The 13,973-nt window shown below is 48.9% G+C and overlaps 1 protein-coding gene across 1 annotated transcript in view; it reads right to left on the bottom strand.

Annotated features, from left to right (window-relative positions):
- fam20cb (FAM20C golgi associated secretory pathway kinase b) overlaps nt 1-13,239 on the bottom strand; it is a 44,314-nt gene extending 31,075 nt beyond the window's left edge. Inside the window, exons 1-3 of the mRNA XM_030098221.1 lie at nt 12,060-13,239; nt 11,655-11,830; nt 8,317-8,395 (exon numbers count right to left, since the gene is read on the bottom strand). Of these exons, the coding sequence (XP_029954081.1) occupies nt 8,317-8,395; nt 11,655-11,830; nt 12,060-12,574 (770 nt within the window). The 5' untranslated portion in view covers nt 12,575-13,239. The remainder of the gene's footprint in view (nt 1-8,316; nt 8,396-11,654; nt 11,831-12,059) is intronic.
- Nucleotides 13,240-13,973: the final 734 nt, after the last annotated feature.

Genomic DNA, 13,973 nt, shown 5'->3' with positions numbered 1-13,973 from the left:
ACCAGCTTTTTATTTTGTTCCTCTGTTAAGGTGGGCAGATTGAGAGAATTTAAAAACGCTTGAATATTTTGTTCCTCTTCTAGAGGTGGTTGAGCATATAGTCCACTATAATATTTTTGAAAAGCAGTTTGTATTTCTTCTCTTTTATATACTAGAGTTTTTGTAATTGGGTCTTTAATTTTGTAAATAGTGCTGTCCGAATTTTGTTTTTGAATTTTTCTAGCCAATAATTTTGCAAACTTAGTGCCAGCCTCATAATATTTTTGTCTTGTAAAAATCATCTTTTTCTGTATGTCTTGGGTATGTAGATTATCTATCTCACTCCTAATTTCCTTTAGTTTTGATGTATCTTCTGAATTTAAGTCTTTTTTGTGTTTTGTCTCAAGCTCCTCCAGTTCCTCAGTTAATTTAGTTAGTCTCTTTTGTCTTTCTCTCTTCTTGTTTGCACAAAAAGAAATCACATTTCCCCTCATGACAGCCTTTAATGTGTCCCATACAATTTCGACGGCAACCTCTCCATTATTGTTTTCCTTTAGAAAATTTTCTATATCTTTCTTCACTTGTGTTTTGAATTGTGTATTATTAAGGATATTTGAATTTAGTCTCCATAATGTATTTCCTGAGTTATTGTTTATTTTAATTGTTAATAGAACAGGAGCATGATCAGATAGATCAATATTACCATGTTCACACTTATGCAGTCTATGAAAGTCTCTTTTATAGATTAAGAAATAATCGATCCTCGTATATACATTATGAACATGTGAGTAATATGTATAATCCCGTTCTGTCGGGTGTAAGTCTCTCCAAGGATCTATCACTCCTAGTTCTGACATGAGAATCTTCAGTTTCTTATGGAGTAGGGTTTGTACAAATATTTTGGAGGAATCTAGCTTTGGATTAATTCGGATGTTCCAATCTCCGCCACATATAAGGATGCCTGTTGCCTCTGACATTAGGTCAAATATTTTCCTATAGATGTCAATAGTGCTACCTGGTGGGATATAGACATTCAGTATTGTTACCTCTGTACCCTCTATTTTTCCTGAGATCAATATATATCTTCCTTCTTTATCTTTAATTTCTCTGGTTTTCTCAAAGGGAATTTTTTGAGATACTAAAGTAGCAACCCCTCTTCTATGGCCTGATTTATACGATGAGTAGAATACTTTAGAAAAACCCATTCTTCCTAATTTCTCATGTTCAGTTGAACTTAAATGTGTTTCTTGTAATAATGCAAGATGTACTTTCTCCTTTTTCAGTTTACTCAGAATCTTATATCTTTTTATTGGGTTAAGTATTCCATTAATATTATATGAGATAATCTTAAGATTTTGGGGGCCTGTCATAATTTTGTATCAATATCTGTGCTTGTTTTTTTTTTTTTTTCCCCTCCCCGTTTTGTGCTGTTTCCTTTCTTTAAAAAAAATATACATCCCAAAAACACTCAAAAACTTTATGAACTTCAAGAACAGAACTGTGTGTGAATATAAATGAAACATAAATCTTGAGTCCTCTGTTGCTTCCAAAAATGAGGCTCGATCGAATCGAGCCTTTATGGTGCCAGTGATGTTAAAGCACTCATGAAGGGAAAACCCTCTCCTTATTGAGAGAGGGGCCCCGAGAAATGGATACATGCCATCAGTCAACACGACCATTGTGTCTTAGTGTCCCGACAACGTTAAACAACAATTATAGGAAAACTTTTTTTTTTTTTTTCCTTTTTCCCTTCCCTCTGTCCTCTCCCCCATCTCAACCCCTAACGTAAAACAGTCCATTACTTAGGGACATCCAAAATAATAAAGCATCCCCATATCACCCTGCAAGGAGAGAGAGAAAAATAAAAAAGGGGAGAGAGGGAAAAAAATGAAGAAAAAGAGAAAGTGTCACCCTCCACCCCCCCCCCCCCAAAAAAAACAAAAAACAAAAAAACAAAAAAAAACTAAGTCGTCTCTCCGTAAACCTATCTGAAACTGCACGTTTCAGACTGTTATTGACAATAAAGGGAGGGGAGGGGGTTTACTTGTTTGAGTGTGCATTTCGTTTGTATTCCTGTAGTTTCTCTTTGTAACTTCTCTGAGAGGATCCTCCTTCTCCGGCCGCCTTCTCCGTTTCCTTCGTGTCTCCTTTCCTCTGCCACGATGAGATAAGTTGAAGCTCTCGGAGGTCTTTTTGAACCGGTGCGGTGATGACGGAGACTGGGAGTCCCCGTGACGCCATGTCCTCCGTCGCTTCTGCCGCGCTCTGATATGTTTGAATGCCATCCTCGTAGTGAACCCGGAGTTTTGCCGGGTACGGAGCTTGGAATTTGATTTTCCGTTCCTTTAAGATCTTCTTCGCCTCCGTATATTCAACGCGCTTTTTGAGAACCGCAGGGGGGTAGTCATGGTCTACAAAGTAGCGAGTGTTGTTGTAGTACACTGCTTTCTTCTGCCAGGCTCTGCGAATCACTTCTTCCTTCACTCGGTAGCTTGCAAACTTAGCGATAATGGATCGAGGTCTCACCCGCTGCTCCCCCGGATCAGCTGCTCGGGTCCGGTGTGCTCGCTCAATCTTGAGCTCCATATCTTCTGTAATATCCAGCGTTTCTCTCAGTAACTTTTCCAAAAAAGCGCAAATATCGCTCCCCTCTTCCTGTTCAGGTATACCATGAATCCGCAGATTGTCCCGGCGAGCCCGACCTTCCTGGTCAACTAGTTTAGCCTCCATGTTGGTCTGGCGTTGCGTTAGCCTTTTTATCAATGTAGCCATAGCTTGTAATGCGGTCTCAGCTTCTTCAATCCTCCCTTCGGCCTCGTCTAGTCTGTTGTTTGTTCTTTGTAGTTCTTGTTTAATTTCTGCTAGTTGTTGATTGTTGTCTCGTCTGAAGTCTTTTATCTCGCTCAGAATGCTGTGCAGGGAGGCATCGTCTTCATCAGGCTCGTTCGCCGGGGAGCTACTCCGGCTAGCTCGAGTTAGCGGCGGCCAATCATCCTCATTTCTCGTCGCCATTACATTTTGAGTTTTCCTATTTGCTTTTCTGTTTGCCCTACTATCTGCCATACTTGCTTGAAGTCGTCATTCAGGATATTTTCAAAGTTTCGGGCTGTTTTCTTTATCTGTCGGGGAGCACCGAAATTAAGCTGCCATGTCGTGCGGAAGCGGAACTCAAGATCCGGGTTTAATTATTCTGTGTGAGACGTGGTTTAAATGCTTCATGTTATGGTTCACTGCAGGTGCCTGAGTGTGCCGAGCACCACTTCCAGATATGTGAGGCCAGCCGTTTGAGGGTTAATGTGGCGCTCCGTGCCCCGCGGCGCTGGCACGGCCATGAATTCGAGCTGCACTCATCATCTGTGCTCCGAATGACTTGTCCTGAGGCGATTCATCCCTTTTATTTCCTGACTCAAAGTCAAAGCGGAGGCACAGAGGACCTTGTGAACACAATATCACACAGTAAACAAGTACAATGTGCGCGCCGTGACAGCACCCAGAGATACTCTGAAAAACGCAGTTACATTTACATCTCTGCTCAAACAGACAGCAACAATCGCTGAATTGTCCCGTTTCTATCAGCCCTCCGGTGCTTAGTCATTTCTCTCATTTGGGGACAAATCCATGCAGCTCTAAGCTCTGAAAATGTTTTCTTTTCTGCTCGGGTCGACTCGTGCCCTCTCCATCCGCAGACAAAGCTGCTTCATCCCATTCTCCCACCTCCTCCCACAGCAGATGCAGCTTGATGATTCAACGTCAGCTGCTAGACGGGCCGATTTCCCGCTAATATTTCACGTTTAACACAGACGTTTCCGCCGGGCTGCTATTTGCGCTGCTGTCAATATGTTATTGACACAAACGAGGTGACATTATGTGGCTCCCGTCTCCACCACATGTCAATCAAACTTTACTCAGGGGCCAGATCCAGAGCAGATATGGATCGCGGCGGAAAGAGCAGATATCTCTTCTAGGAATACTCTGATTGATTCGCCTGCGACTGAGCCGACCGTCGGCTGATTGACAAGCGATACAATTAAGTGGAAGCGAGGAGAGGCGGAAGACCATCATTATATCAATCATCAGCCGCTCCCCGCCTCCTTTCGTCGATCATCTGCGCTCATCGTCTAATGGGCTTTGTGTGCTCGGAGACTAATTTCACTGTAAATATTACAATCACATCTCAGCGGCTCACAGCAGAGCAAAGTCATGATGACAGAAAGACAAAAGCGAGGGTCCAAAGAGGAAATGAAAACACGCAGGAAAGACTGTTGGTTTGAAAGAAATACAAAGTACACGTCTGTTTCTGTACACAGAGGGACTGGGAACAAAGGTCCCTGGATCCTCACGTATTACCTGCACCGCTGTTCACTGCTCTGGAAGCTACATGGACATTTCTGACAGCAAAAGACACATTTTCTGCATTAGTATGAACTTGAAGGGACAAATTGTCTTCCTGTCAGAGTGATCCTCCCAGAGGAATCCAGTCAGTTCAAAGAACATTTTAACATTTTAGTCTCAGAGTTCAAACGGTTCCTCACAACCACTGTACCTGCTCCCCTGTTCGGACGCACAGTATCAACTCCAGGGATGATTGTTGGAATCTTACAAACACAGAATAAAGGGACGATATGAATTAGGAACATGTGCATGCATGCCCTGTCGACCTTATTCCCTTTTATTCCATGCTATCGATCACTGAGCTTTAAAAGAACTTCCAAATGTAAAATCTACAAAGCTGTATGCAGATGACACTGTTACTTCTAGAAATGAAAACAAGTTGAATTTGTAGTTGATAGACAAAAAGTAGCAGCTGTCTTTATCCTGATTATTAATTGTTTTTTTAATCAGAAGACTGTCTGATATTACAGGCACACAAAGGACAAGAAATATCTACCTTTGATGTGAAGGACAATACTGGGCTCTATTTGTTTAACAGCCATGGAAGTGTATGTTACTATTGTATCTTTTCCTACAGCTACAAAACTATCATATTTTGACTAAAGATAGTTTTTCCTTTCCTCCATTTGCTAATTTGGTGTTAGTTTTTCTTCTGAAGGTAAATATGTTGTACGTTTTAACACCCAGCATGTTTTCCTTCCACAGGTGTGCTGACCTGACAGCACTCAGAGTTTTGTTTGTGAAGATGCTTTAATTGGAGGTTGTCTCAGTCCTGACCAGGGGAATAACAGGATGCACAGGATGATGACGCTGATAATTGAGCTCAGGCGTGGAGCTGGATGTTATTGAGGCTACAGTGCGGCGGTTAGAGCCGCTGACGCTCCGCTCTGCTGACCGGAGCCTCATCAGGCTCGGCCTGAGTCTGGATCTTTAGTCCTCTCCCATAAAGCCTCTCTGATCCGACCCGGCCCGCAGTCTTAACAAATACTGCAAAACAAGCCTGGAGTTAGATTAGTCTGAGTAAAGCTGGAGTTTATTCTCTGTCTGGAAAAGTGGACCACAGACAGCTGTGTGAATCATCCCTTTAAATAACAGTGAATAGAAACTCCGGGCCATTCAGCGGCGTCTCGGCGGAGTACAAGGTGATTATATCTCTATCGCATTGAGGGGGAAATCACACCAGGGCGTATTTTTTGGGGTCTGACACATAAAGAAGAAGCAAACAGACGCAGCCGCTGTAGCGTCTGATCGTTTCCGCTCCCTCTGAGGGGAGAAAACAGACCGAATACCTCGGGGATCGATCCAGAAGCCCGTTAATGGATTTTTGCATCTGACGCTTTTTCAGTGAAGAAGGCGAACGGGAGAAAAACAAACAGCGGACAGAGAGAAGACTGAAGATGAGAAGGAGAGCCGGTCAGCAGAGGAGACCTGCCGGGGAGCCGGGGTCCTCGGACACGAGGCGGCCGGCGCTGCTGCCTGATCGCCTGGCATCGGAGTGGAGAGGAGGCGCACGGAGAGGGCTTTGATCTCCCAGCCTCTGTCTCTTTGAAGCGCCGTGTGGAAACGCCGCGGCCGAGCCGGGAGCGGGGAGTCGACCACGCCGGGCGTTAAGTGGATGTGCGTGTTTTCCCGCGGACGCCGGCGAGAGGGAGCCGTGCGTGCAAGTGAATGACTGTGCAGTTCTGCAGAGACCTTGATTGCAGGCCAAATGAGCACACGCACACACACACACACACACACACACACACACACACACACACACACACACACACACACACACACACACACACACACACACACACACACAAGCCAGCATGGGTTGCCCTATTTTTGTTAAAGTCAAGTGCATTGAAGCAGGAGGGAGTAAACCCCCCCCCCCCCTCTGTGTTGCTCTTGCCGTTTTTCAGGATTATCAGACATCATGGCAGCTCTGACATCCACAACTGTCAAGCAACAGATTTTCATCCCACCCCGTCACCCGGGGCTTCTGCTTTTTTCTTTTTCTTTTTTTTTTTTTCTGGGAAAACGCTATTTCACATTTCCGCCTGGGTTCAGATTGGAGGCGGCGCAGCGAGATAATCTGCGGATTGCGGCTCGGTCGGTGTATTGACAGCCCTCTCCGCTCGTCCGTCTGTCTTCCGCCATCCTTCCCCTTCACCTCTCCTGACTCCTCCTCGCTCACGTCTTCCTCCCGGCCTGACTCCAGGCGTGGCGCGACTGAGCGTGCAACGGCTGAAACGGTAATTACCGCGGCCTCCGAGCGAGCGTTTCTGAAACATCATCCTGGGGCTTAACCCCACCCTTCACGGTGACACACGCAGGCCAGACAACAGAACCATTAACCCTCAATTAAATTACCGTCGCCATCACAAAGGACGGCTGGCATTTAAATCCGCCAATCGAGGAGGAATTAGGAGCAGAGAGCACTTCTCTCGGGGTGTGTTATCGTCTAAATATGACAGTGTGGACAAAGGAAATGAGAATTAATGGAGTATTTCGCAGTATCGAGCAGAGGTGCAGACTTATCTCCTCTGCGCTTTAAGCCTAGGTGTATTACAGGGGTGTGCAGTGGTAAGCTCTGGTGGAGAAGCGAGGGAAAGTGGCACTTCTGCCGCTCCTCACCTCTCTTTCAGCCAGAATGAGGACGTGATGTACAGGAATTCACCCATTCAAAGGAAAAAGTAAAGGCGAAACGGAGGCTTTGCACAAAGAAATCATAGGAAATTGAGCCTGGCACCAATATAGACGCTAACTACAGAAAAGTAACAACAAACAGCGTGTGGGATAACAAGTCTGACTCTAAACTGAACTAAAACAAACAAGCTCAAGACAGACGAATGTTTGACATTTTCAACAAATACGAAGAAATCGTGGATTTGTCCACAACTTGGTGAGACTTTGCTTCTCTTCTCTTTCTCTTCGAGTGAATCTGAGGTCCGTTTGTTGTCGGTCTGGACTCTGCTGAGCTCCACATGAGCTCACATGACGAGACGAGGAGAAGCGGCGGCAAACCGCCGATTGGTCTGCGGGAGCGGCTGAGATCGCCCTCCCCGGGGACGTCTTGTGATCTGAATTCTCCCTGATCTCTCTCCTTTTCTGGCCGTCCTTTGTCTGCCGGCCTTCGGCAGGCACTGAAATAAAACCCGTGTCCTTGCTGTGACAAACCGCCGCACGCCGGGAATCCAGAGCGCCGTCTCCCTGACATTCATCGCTCGTACGTGCGTCGAGTTCGAGACGACGCCGCGGCGGTTTGTGTTACCGCAAAAACACCAACGCCGGCTCAGTTCAGCACTTTTTACACCTTTTTTTTTACCACCAGGCTACAGAAACGAAAGAGAACGCAGCGAGCGGAGAGTCTTCACAGCCTGTTGTGCCGCTGTGTTCTACTTTCAACTCAATCATCTCCCCCTTTGTTCTCCCTCAGATCTGAAACTGAACTATTCAGAGTTTGAACGGAGACAATAAGCTGCAATCATCTCAGCGCCGGTCCAGTCAGCTCCGCCGGACTCGCCCGTCTGTCTCCGGAAGACGCTCCGCTCTTCACTCTTAACAATCCAGCCATTAATGAGTATTGATAAACAGTTATCAGGAACAACAGTTGCCCGGGTAGAAAGGTCAACCGGACCTTTTTGTTTATGGATTTAATTGGTTTATGAGCGACTGAGACACCTGCTGCTGCTACCCGGCGCGCCAATCCAGCGCCGAAAACAAGACGCTGACATTTAGCGGCGGAGACGGGGTGACATTATCAGAAGACGGGGGATTGATCAGATGAATCAGTGGTGAAACAGCAGGGGGGGGGGGTGTCGCTGTTGGAGGACCTCCGCTGGAGATGAACGCTGAAACGGCGCTGAAGGCCCGACAACGGAGGCCGAACCTGAACCATCTGAAGGGAGGAGGCGGTTCCTCCGACCACACGGCACGGCGGCGAGCGGAGAGGCTTACTTCATGGGTTTGAACAGGGCCTGTCCGTAGTTCTGGAAGGTCATGATGAGCTTCAGCTGCGTTCCTCCAGACTTCATGGCTGTTGGAGTCAGACAGAAAAAAAAAAAAAATCACCATCAACTACAAACAATGGAGGATCCGTTAATGTCTTCAGTCTCACTCCGGACTCCAGGTGGAGAAAAGAGGATCAGCAGTTATGGGAAAAAGTAGAAATGGAGGTGAAAACGCGTGTCCTCGCCGTACCAAAGCAGCACTTCAAACACTACAACATGCTGCTCTTTCATACTGCGCGAGGCGGCGGTTTCCACCGTGGAGCTCAGGACACTGCTGGGAGAGAGCGGCAGAGATCACAGGGCGGCCCGGCGCCTCGCCTGCTCTGAAGCTGCACGAATCAAAGAAACCCAGAAGAAGACGCTTTCTGGAATACAGAGCAGACCTGGGGATTTATTTTCAGGGCTATTTTAGCGCCGGTCAGAGTTCATGTGGACACCAGAGGTTGTGATATGAGGAGGGCGGGGTCTAAAGGCTTTCTGAGATCCAGTCTAGTGGGGTGACAGGAACAGGAAACCAGCCTGGAAATCCACCGAGCCAAGTCAAAAGATTCATAAAATGGCTGATTCTGAATGAGTTTCCTTCACGTGAAGACATAAGCAAGAGAGCCAGGTTCTTCAGGGTGAAAAACAGGAAGCGGAGATACCTAGAAACCACAACCTGATCAAGATACGGCTGCACCGAAATCAATAAAATCCGCCTCGGTCTTCATCTTAGCGGAAAGCTTCCACCATCACAGCTTAGCTTATCTGCACTGGATTACACCGCAGCCGGCGGCCGTTTCCACCTCCAGCAGCTCTGATTCACAAAGTCTCAATTCTCCTGTTTTCCTGCTCAGTAAAAAAGAAAACTACGACCAAACAATGAACACAAAGACTTATCAAGATTTAAATAAGCAACCAAGGTCCAAACATCAAGTGCACGTAAATCCTGACACCTTCCCCTAAACGCGGCGCTCTGCGCACCGAAGCGGCGTTATTTTCACACGGTGTCTGTTTTAGATGAGAAATGCGTTTGACTGCCATTGATCTCAGCTGACAGATGCGTTTTGGCACCGGCGGAGCTTGAAACATCAATTTTCCCCCCGCCAGTCAGGAGGAGCTCACTGTTGCGTATGCGAGCTCGCGTCGCGTCGCAGTGTTTGCTCGACGGCACGGGGGTGAAGGCCGGCCGCCGCTCTCTGCTCCCCTGCTGTTTACTCGCCCTGCGGCGGCTCGGTGTTGCCTTCGTTCGGCCCTCTGTCCTCCATGTTTGCTGTCTTTTGGAACGCGATGCAGGCTCCACAGGCTCTCCTGGGACTGGGCCCTGCTCCGCGACACGGACCCAGCCCGCCGTGGAGTCCAGTGAAGAGCGGCGCCTGATCAATAGGAAGCCATGCTTTCGGTGGCGTTTCGCAACAGAGCAACGCTCCCTCCCGGTCAATGTTTTCATTTACTCTTACATATGGGGACCGAGAGCGGCGGCAGAGTGTTTACAGGGAACAAAATCAGAAGTGAAAGGATCAATGTCCGTCTGACCCCACCTGCCGCAGAACCCACCGGGCGTGGAGGCATTTTAAACACAGTCCTGGAACTGAACACTCAAACCTTTCTCCTCAGTCTGTCTGCTGACGGGGTGTGTTTAATCGCCATTGATGAAGATTTCTAGAGGAGGTTCTAGTGAAGTGCTCCTTCTCTGCAGTTTGGATAATAGATGACTGCTGTTGGCGTCTATTGGTATTCTGCCCAGGGCCTGTGTTAAGACTCTATAATTACCCAGACACCATGTATTTAGCTGGCAAGAGATTTTGAGAACTCCTTCCTCTATCCAGCGAGGCCGAGAGACCAAGAGCGAGAGGGAGAGAGCCGCTCTGACTCCACACGCACAAAATGAAGACATTCCAGTTGCTACGCTGGTTTGATTAACCGGATAAGTATTTAATCTTTGCTGAAAGCCAGAAGAAAGTTCGCCGTTGCTGCGAAGCTGCTTGGTGCAGGGTGTGCAGGACAGGTGACCTTGAGTCCTCCAGCGCTTCTGGAATGTGAAAACTGGAAGACTGAGAACAAAAAAAAACCTCCTGAAGTGAATCCATGCTCCAGCACGGATCATCACCGCCGTCTCTTGAGCCAGGCAGCCATGTTTACCACGCGCCCGTCATTCAATATGAAGGAAAAATCAGCCAAGGCGTGTGATTTGATCCGGAGTGGTGCGATTTGCATGGAGACCAGGTGTTCTCTCCGGCTCCATGTATTCTACAGTAATGCATGCTGGGAACAGTGTTGTGGGGCTTTTTATTGTTTTTTTTTTCTTTTTTTTCCCTTGTTTCCTTGTGCAGGGCCGATCAGAGCCGGACCGCCTGCAGCTGACTCCCATCTTCATGCATACTTTGGCTGCGTTTGTGTGCACGCCTGTGTGCACGCCTGTGTGCACCTCTGTGTGCACGTCTGTCTGCGTCTGCGGCGGCCAGGAGCGCCCTTAAAGAATAGAAGAGAGCATTTTTCTCTGGTTTCTGGTTACAGAGCGCTCCGACGCTGCCAGATTGAGGCAGATAAAGCCGCCTTTTATGGAATTTGATTAGCCTTTCCAGATAAATCCTCATCCCTGCTGCTCCCTGCTGCAGGTAGCAGGCCAGGAACTGTGCCTGAACATGTAACTCAACGTCACCGGGGCTTATATTTTCCATTTCACGAAGCAGATCTGAACCCAAACATCTCCTCTAGGAGTGGGCCTGAGAACCCGCCTCTGACTGCTTCATGTTTTCATGATTTCAGTCAAAATATCTGCAAAACCTGAAATGAAAATGTGTTTTTATAACTGAGAGAAACTGCAGGAGAAACTAGAGCAGCCAAATGTCACAACCAATGAAAGACACAAAACTCAGCGCCAACGTCAACGATCCGCAACACGAACTGGAGTCTGGCAAAACATGCAGAGAAGAACGAAATGTGGCTTCGATCAGTGATTCCCAACCCAACGGGGGGGCGGATGACCCTTCATTCATTCATGTCACAAAACTACAAAGGTTAAGTGTTTCAAAGTGTCTGTAGAGCTCATACAGGTCAGAAATAACGGCTGCACGTCAGGCTGAAGACAGAGGAGAAAGGTCAAAAATGAAAAACATGTATGAAGATGTTACTTATAATAAGGCTTCACTGAAGCTGTGGACAAAAACCATTCAAGTCCACAGACAGGAAGAAACTGCAGCTGTATGGTGGAGTGTTGGTGGAGGCTTCCGATGGGAAAACATTGGGTTTGTCAGGAAGAAGGTCTGGAATCAGCCCGGCAGACCCGTCCTCCCTCGGACTCACCCACGCTGGTGATCCTCTGGACGACCAGGTCCTTGAGCAGGGCGTCGGTCACCGGGTTGTGCCTGGAGTACAGCTCGTATCGATTAATCCCGATGTGGAAGCGGAGCCAGTTGGGGTAGGAGTCGGCCGTCAGCTCCCCCGCGGGGCTGAACTCGTCTGCGTTGCTGTCCCCGTTCCTGGAAGACACACAGGAGAGCAGGCTGAGTGTGGAGTGTGACAGGTGTTGTGTAACAGCCGAGCACAGATGCAGAATTAATCTAATGTGATTGCTCAAGACTAAACTATAAAGCCCCTGCTTTGTGATGTTTAAACAGATGATTTATTTGCAGCTTTTGTTGCATTAGAATGGATTGACTGCTTAAAGTCTGCAAAAAACAAACAAACAAACAAACAAACAAGCGTCACCATGCTTGGTCCTCTGCGGCTTTGGGGTCAAATCTGATGTCCGTGTTGACGTTGAACAGCGTGTCCTCGTCCGTCAGCGGCGGCAGCGACCTCCTGTACAGAGGGTGGTCGAAGAGGGCGGACAGCCGGGAACCCCGGGCCGGCGCGTGCTTGGTGACGGCCGCGTCCTGGATGAACTGCCGCCTCCTCTGCGGCTCCAGCCCGCGCGCCGCCTGCGCCCCGTCGCCCGGCGCGGCCGGCAGCTTCTCCAGGGAGTGGGAGGACCCGTTGGAGCCCGGCTCGCTGCTGAAGTCCTGCAGGATCCGCAGCGTGTGCTTGTTGGGCCAGCCCTGCTGCTTCGCCCCCCAGCTCCGGGGCTCCTCGCTGGGCGCGTGCGAGCAGGAGCAGCCGCCGCCGCCGCCGCCGCCGTGCCGCTCCAGCTTGGGCAGCAGGTCGATCATGATGTGCATGGAGCAGGCGATGAGGAACACCATGAGGAGCAGGACCCGGAATTTGCGCAGCAGGATCATCTTCATGGTCTCCCGTTTGAGCAGATGCGAGTATTTGCTGCAGATGATGAGGACGCAGAGGAAGAGGCTGACTACATCGCTGATGATGTTGATCAGACTGGACGCCAGGCGGACGAAATACACGTTAAACACGTAGCTCCCATCTTCGCTGGCCGTCTTGAGTGGAGGATGCAGTGTTCAGCCTGTGGTCGTTCCGGGGAGAGAGCTTTCTCACCAGCGCAGAATCGTCCGAGACCGGCGGGCGGCACGCGCAAGCCTCATCCTCCGCGTTCCTCTCCGCTCATCAAATTACCTCGGGACGAGCGCAGAATGTCAGGCGGAGGAATCCCAAAGCGATCCGTGCCACCGCGCGCATCAGGCTCCCCGGGAAATAAAAATTAAATACACTAAAAAAACCGAAAACACCCAACCCCGCGCACGGGAGGAGCGCAGCTCTTCACGCTGAAGTGTCTTCAGGGGGAAAGTCCCCGGAAAGTGGCCGACGCGCGTGCTCGCATTCAGCCGCGGAGATCCAGGACGCGCCGAGCCGAACGGAGAACGGGTACAGGTAGCCCGGGAATAGAACCCTCCTCCCCGAAACAGCGGCAGGGCCGAGCAGCCTCGCGACCCGCAGCAGAACAGCTGGAGAGCGCAGCGGACCTCTGGCAGCGCGTGCGAGCGCTGGGCGGGTGTGATAAATACGATGATGAAGCCGAAGATCCTGCCTTTGCGCAGCGTCACCGCGCGCACATTGGCTGAGAGAGAGAGAGAGAGAGAGAGAGAGAGAGAGAGAGAGAGAGAGAGAGAGAGAGAGAGAGAGAGAGAGAGAGAGAGAGAGAGAGAGCATGTGGAGCGTATAACTGCTTGTCTGTGTTCCTCTGGGAATAAATCCTCCTCCTTGCACATCCCGACCGCGCAAGAAGAGGGCGTCTTTCGTCTTTCTACTGTCCAATCTTCAGCCCGGCTCCTGCTTTTTTTTTTTTTTTATTTCTGTCTGAAATCCATCTGCTGGAATCCCTGCCAAACGAGAGGACAGTCAATCCGCCGATGATACATGAGACAGGCCTATTAGAGCGGCCATCAGTCTGAGGACGCCGCGCCACTCAGCAGCAGGCTGCGAGGAACGAAATCCGCAAAGCACCTTTCAGCACTTCGCTTTCCCCCGAAGGAGGAGAGAAAATAAAAACGCAGACTGTAGAGGAATGAAGTCCAGCTTCAGAGCGGAGAACCAGGTGTACACACAGCAAAATGATTCTTTTTTATGACTAATTGGTGGAGTTATGACTGAAGGGGAAATAAACTACTTGTATTTCATATATGCATGGGTTAGTGAGCAGTGCTGCCTGTGATTACCTCCCCAGATTAGTTTATAATTAAAAAGAGTCCAGAGAGAGAGAGAGATGGCGGTGGCTGCTGTGGAAGTGGA

The sequence above is a fragment of the Salarias fasciatus genome, chromosome 8, assembly GCF_902148845.1.
Source record: "Salarias fasciatus chromosome 8, fSalaFa1.1, whole genome shotgun sequence".
NCBI classification, from domain to species: domain Eukaryota; kingdom Metazoa; phylum Chordata; class Actinopteri; order Blenniiformes; family Blenniidae; genus Salarias; species Salarias fasciatus.
This window is presented reverse-complemented; position numbering and strand designations above follow the sequence as displayed.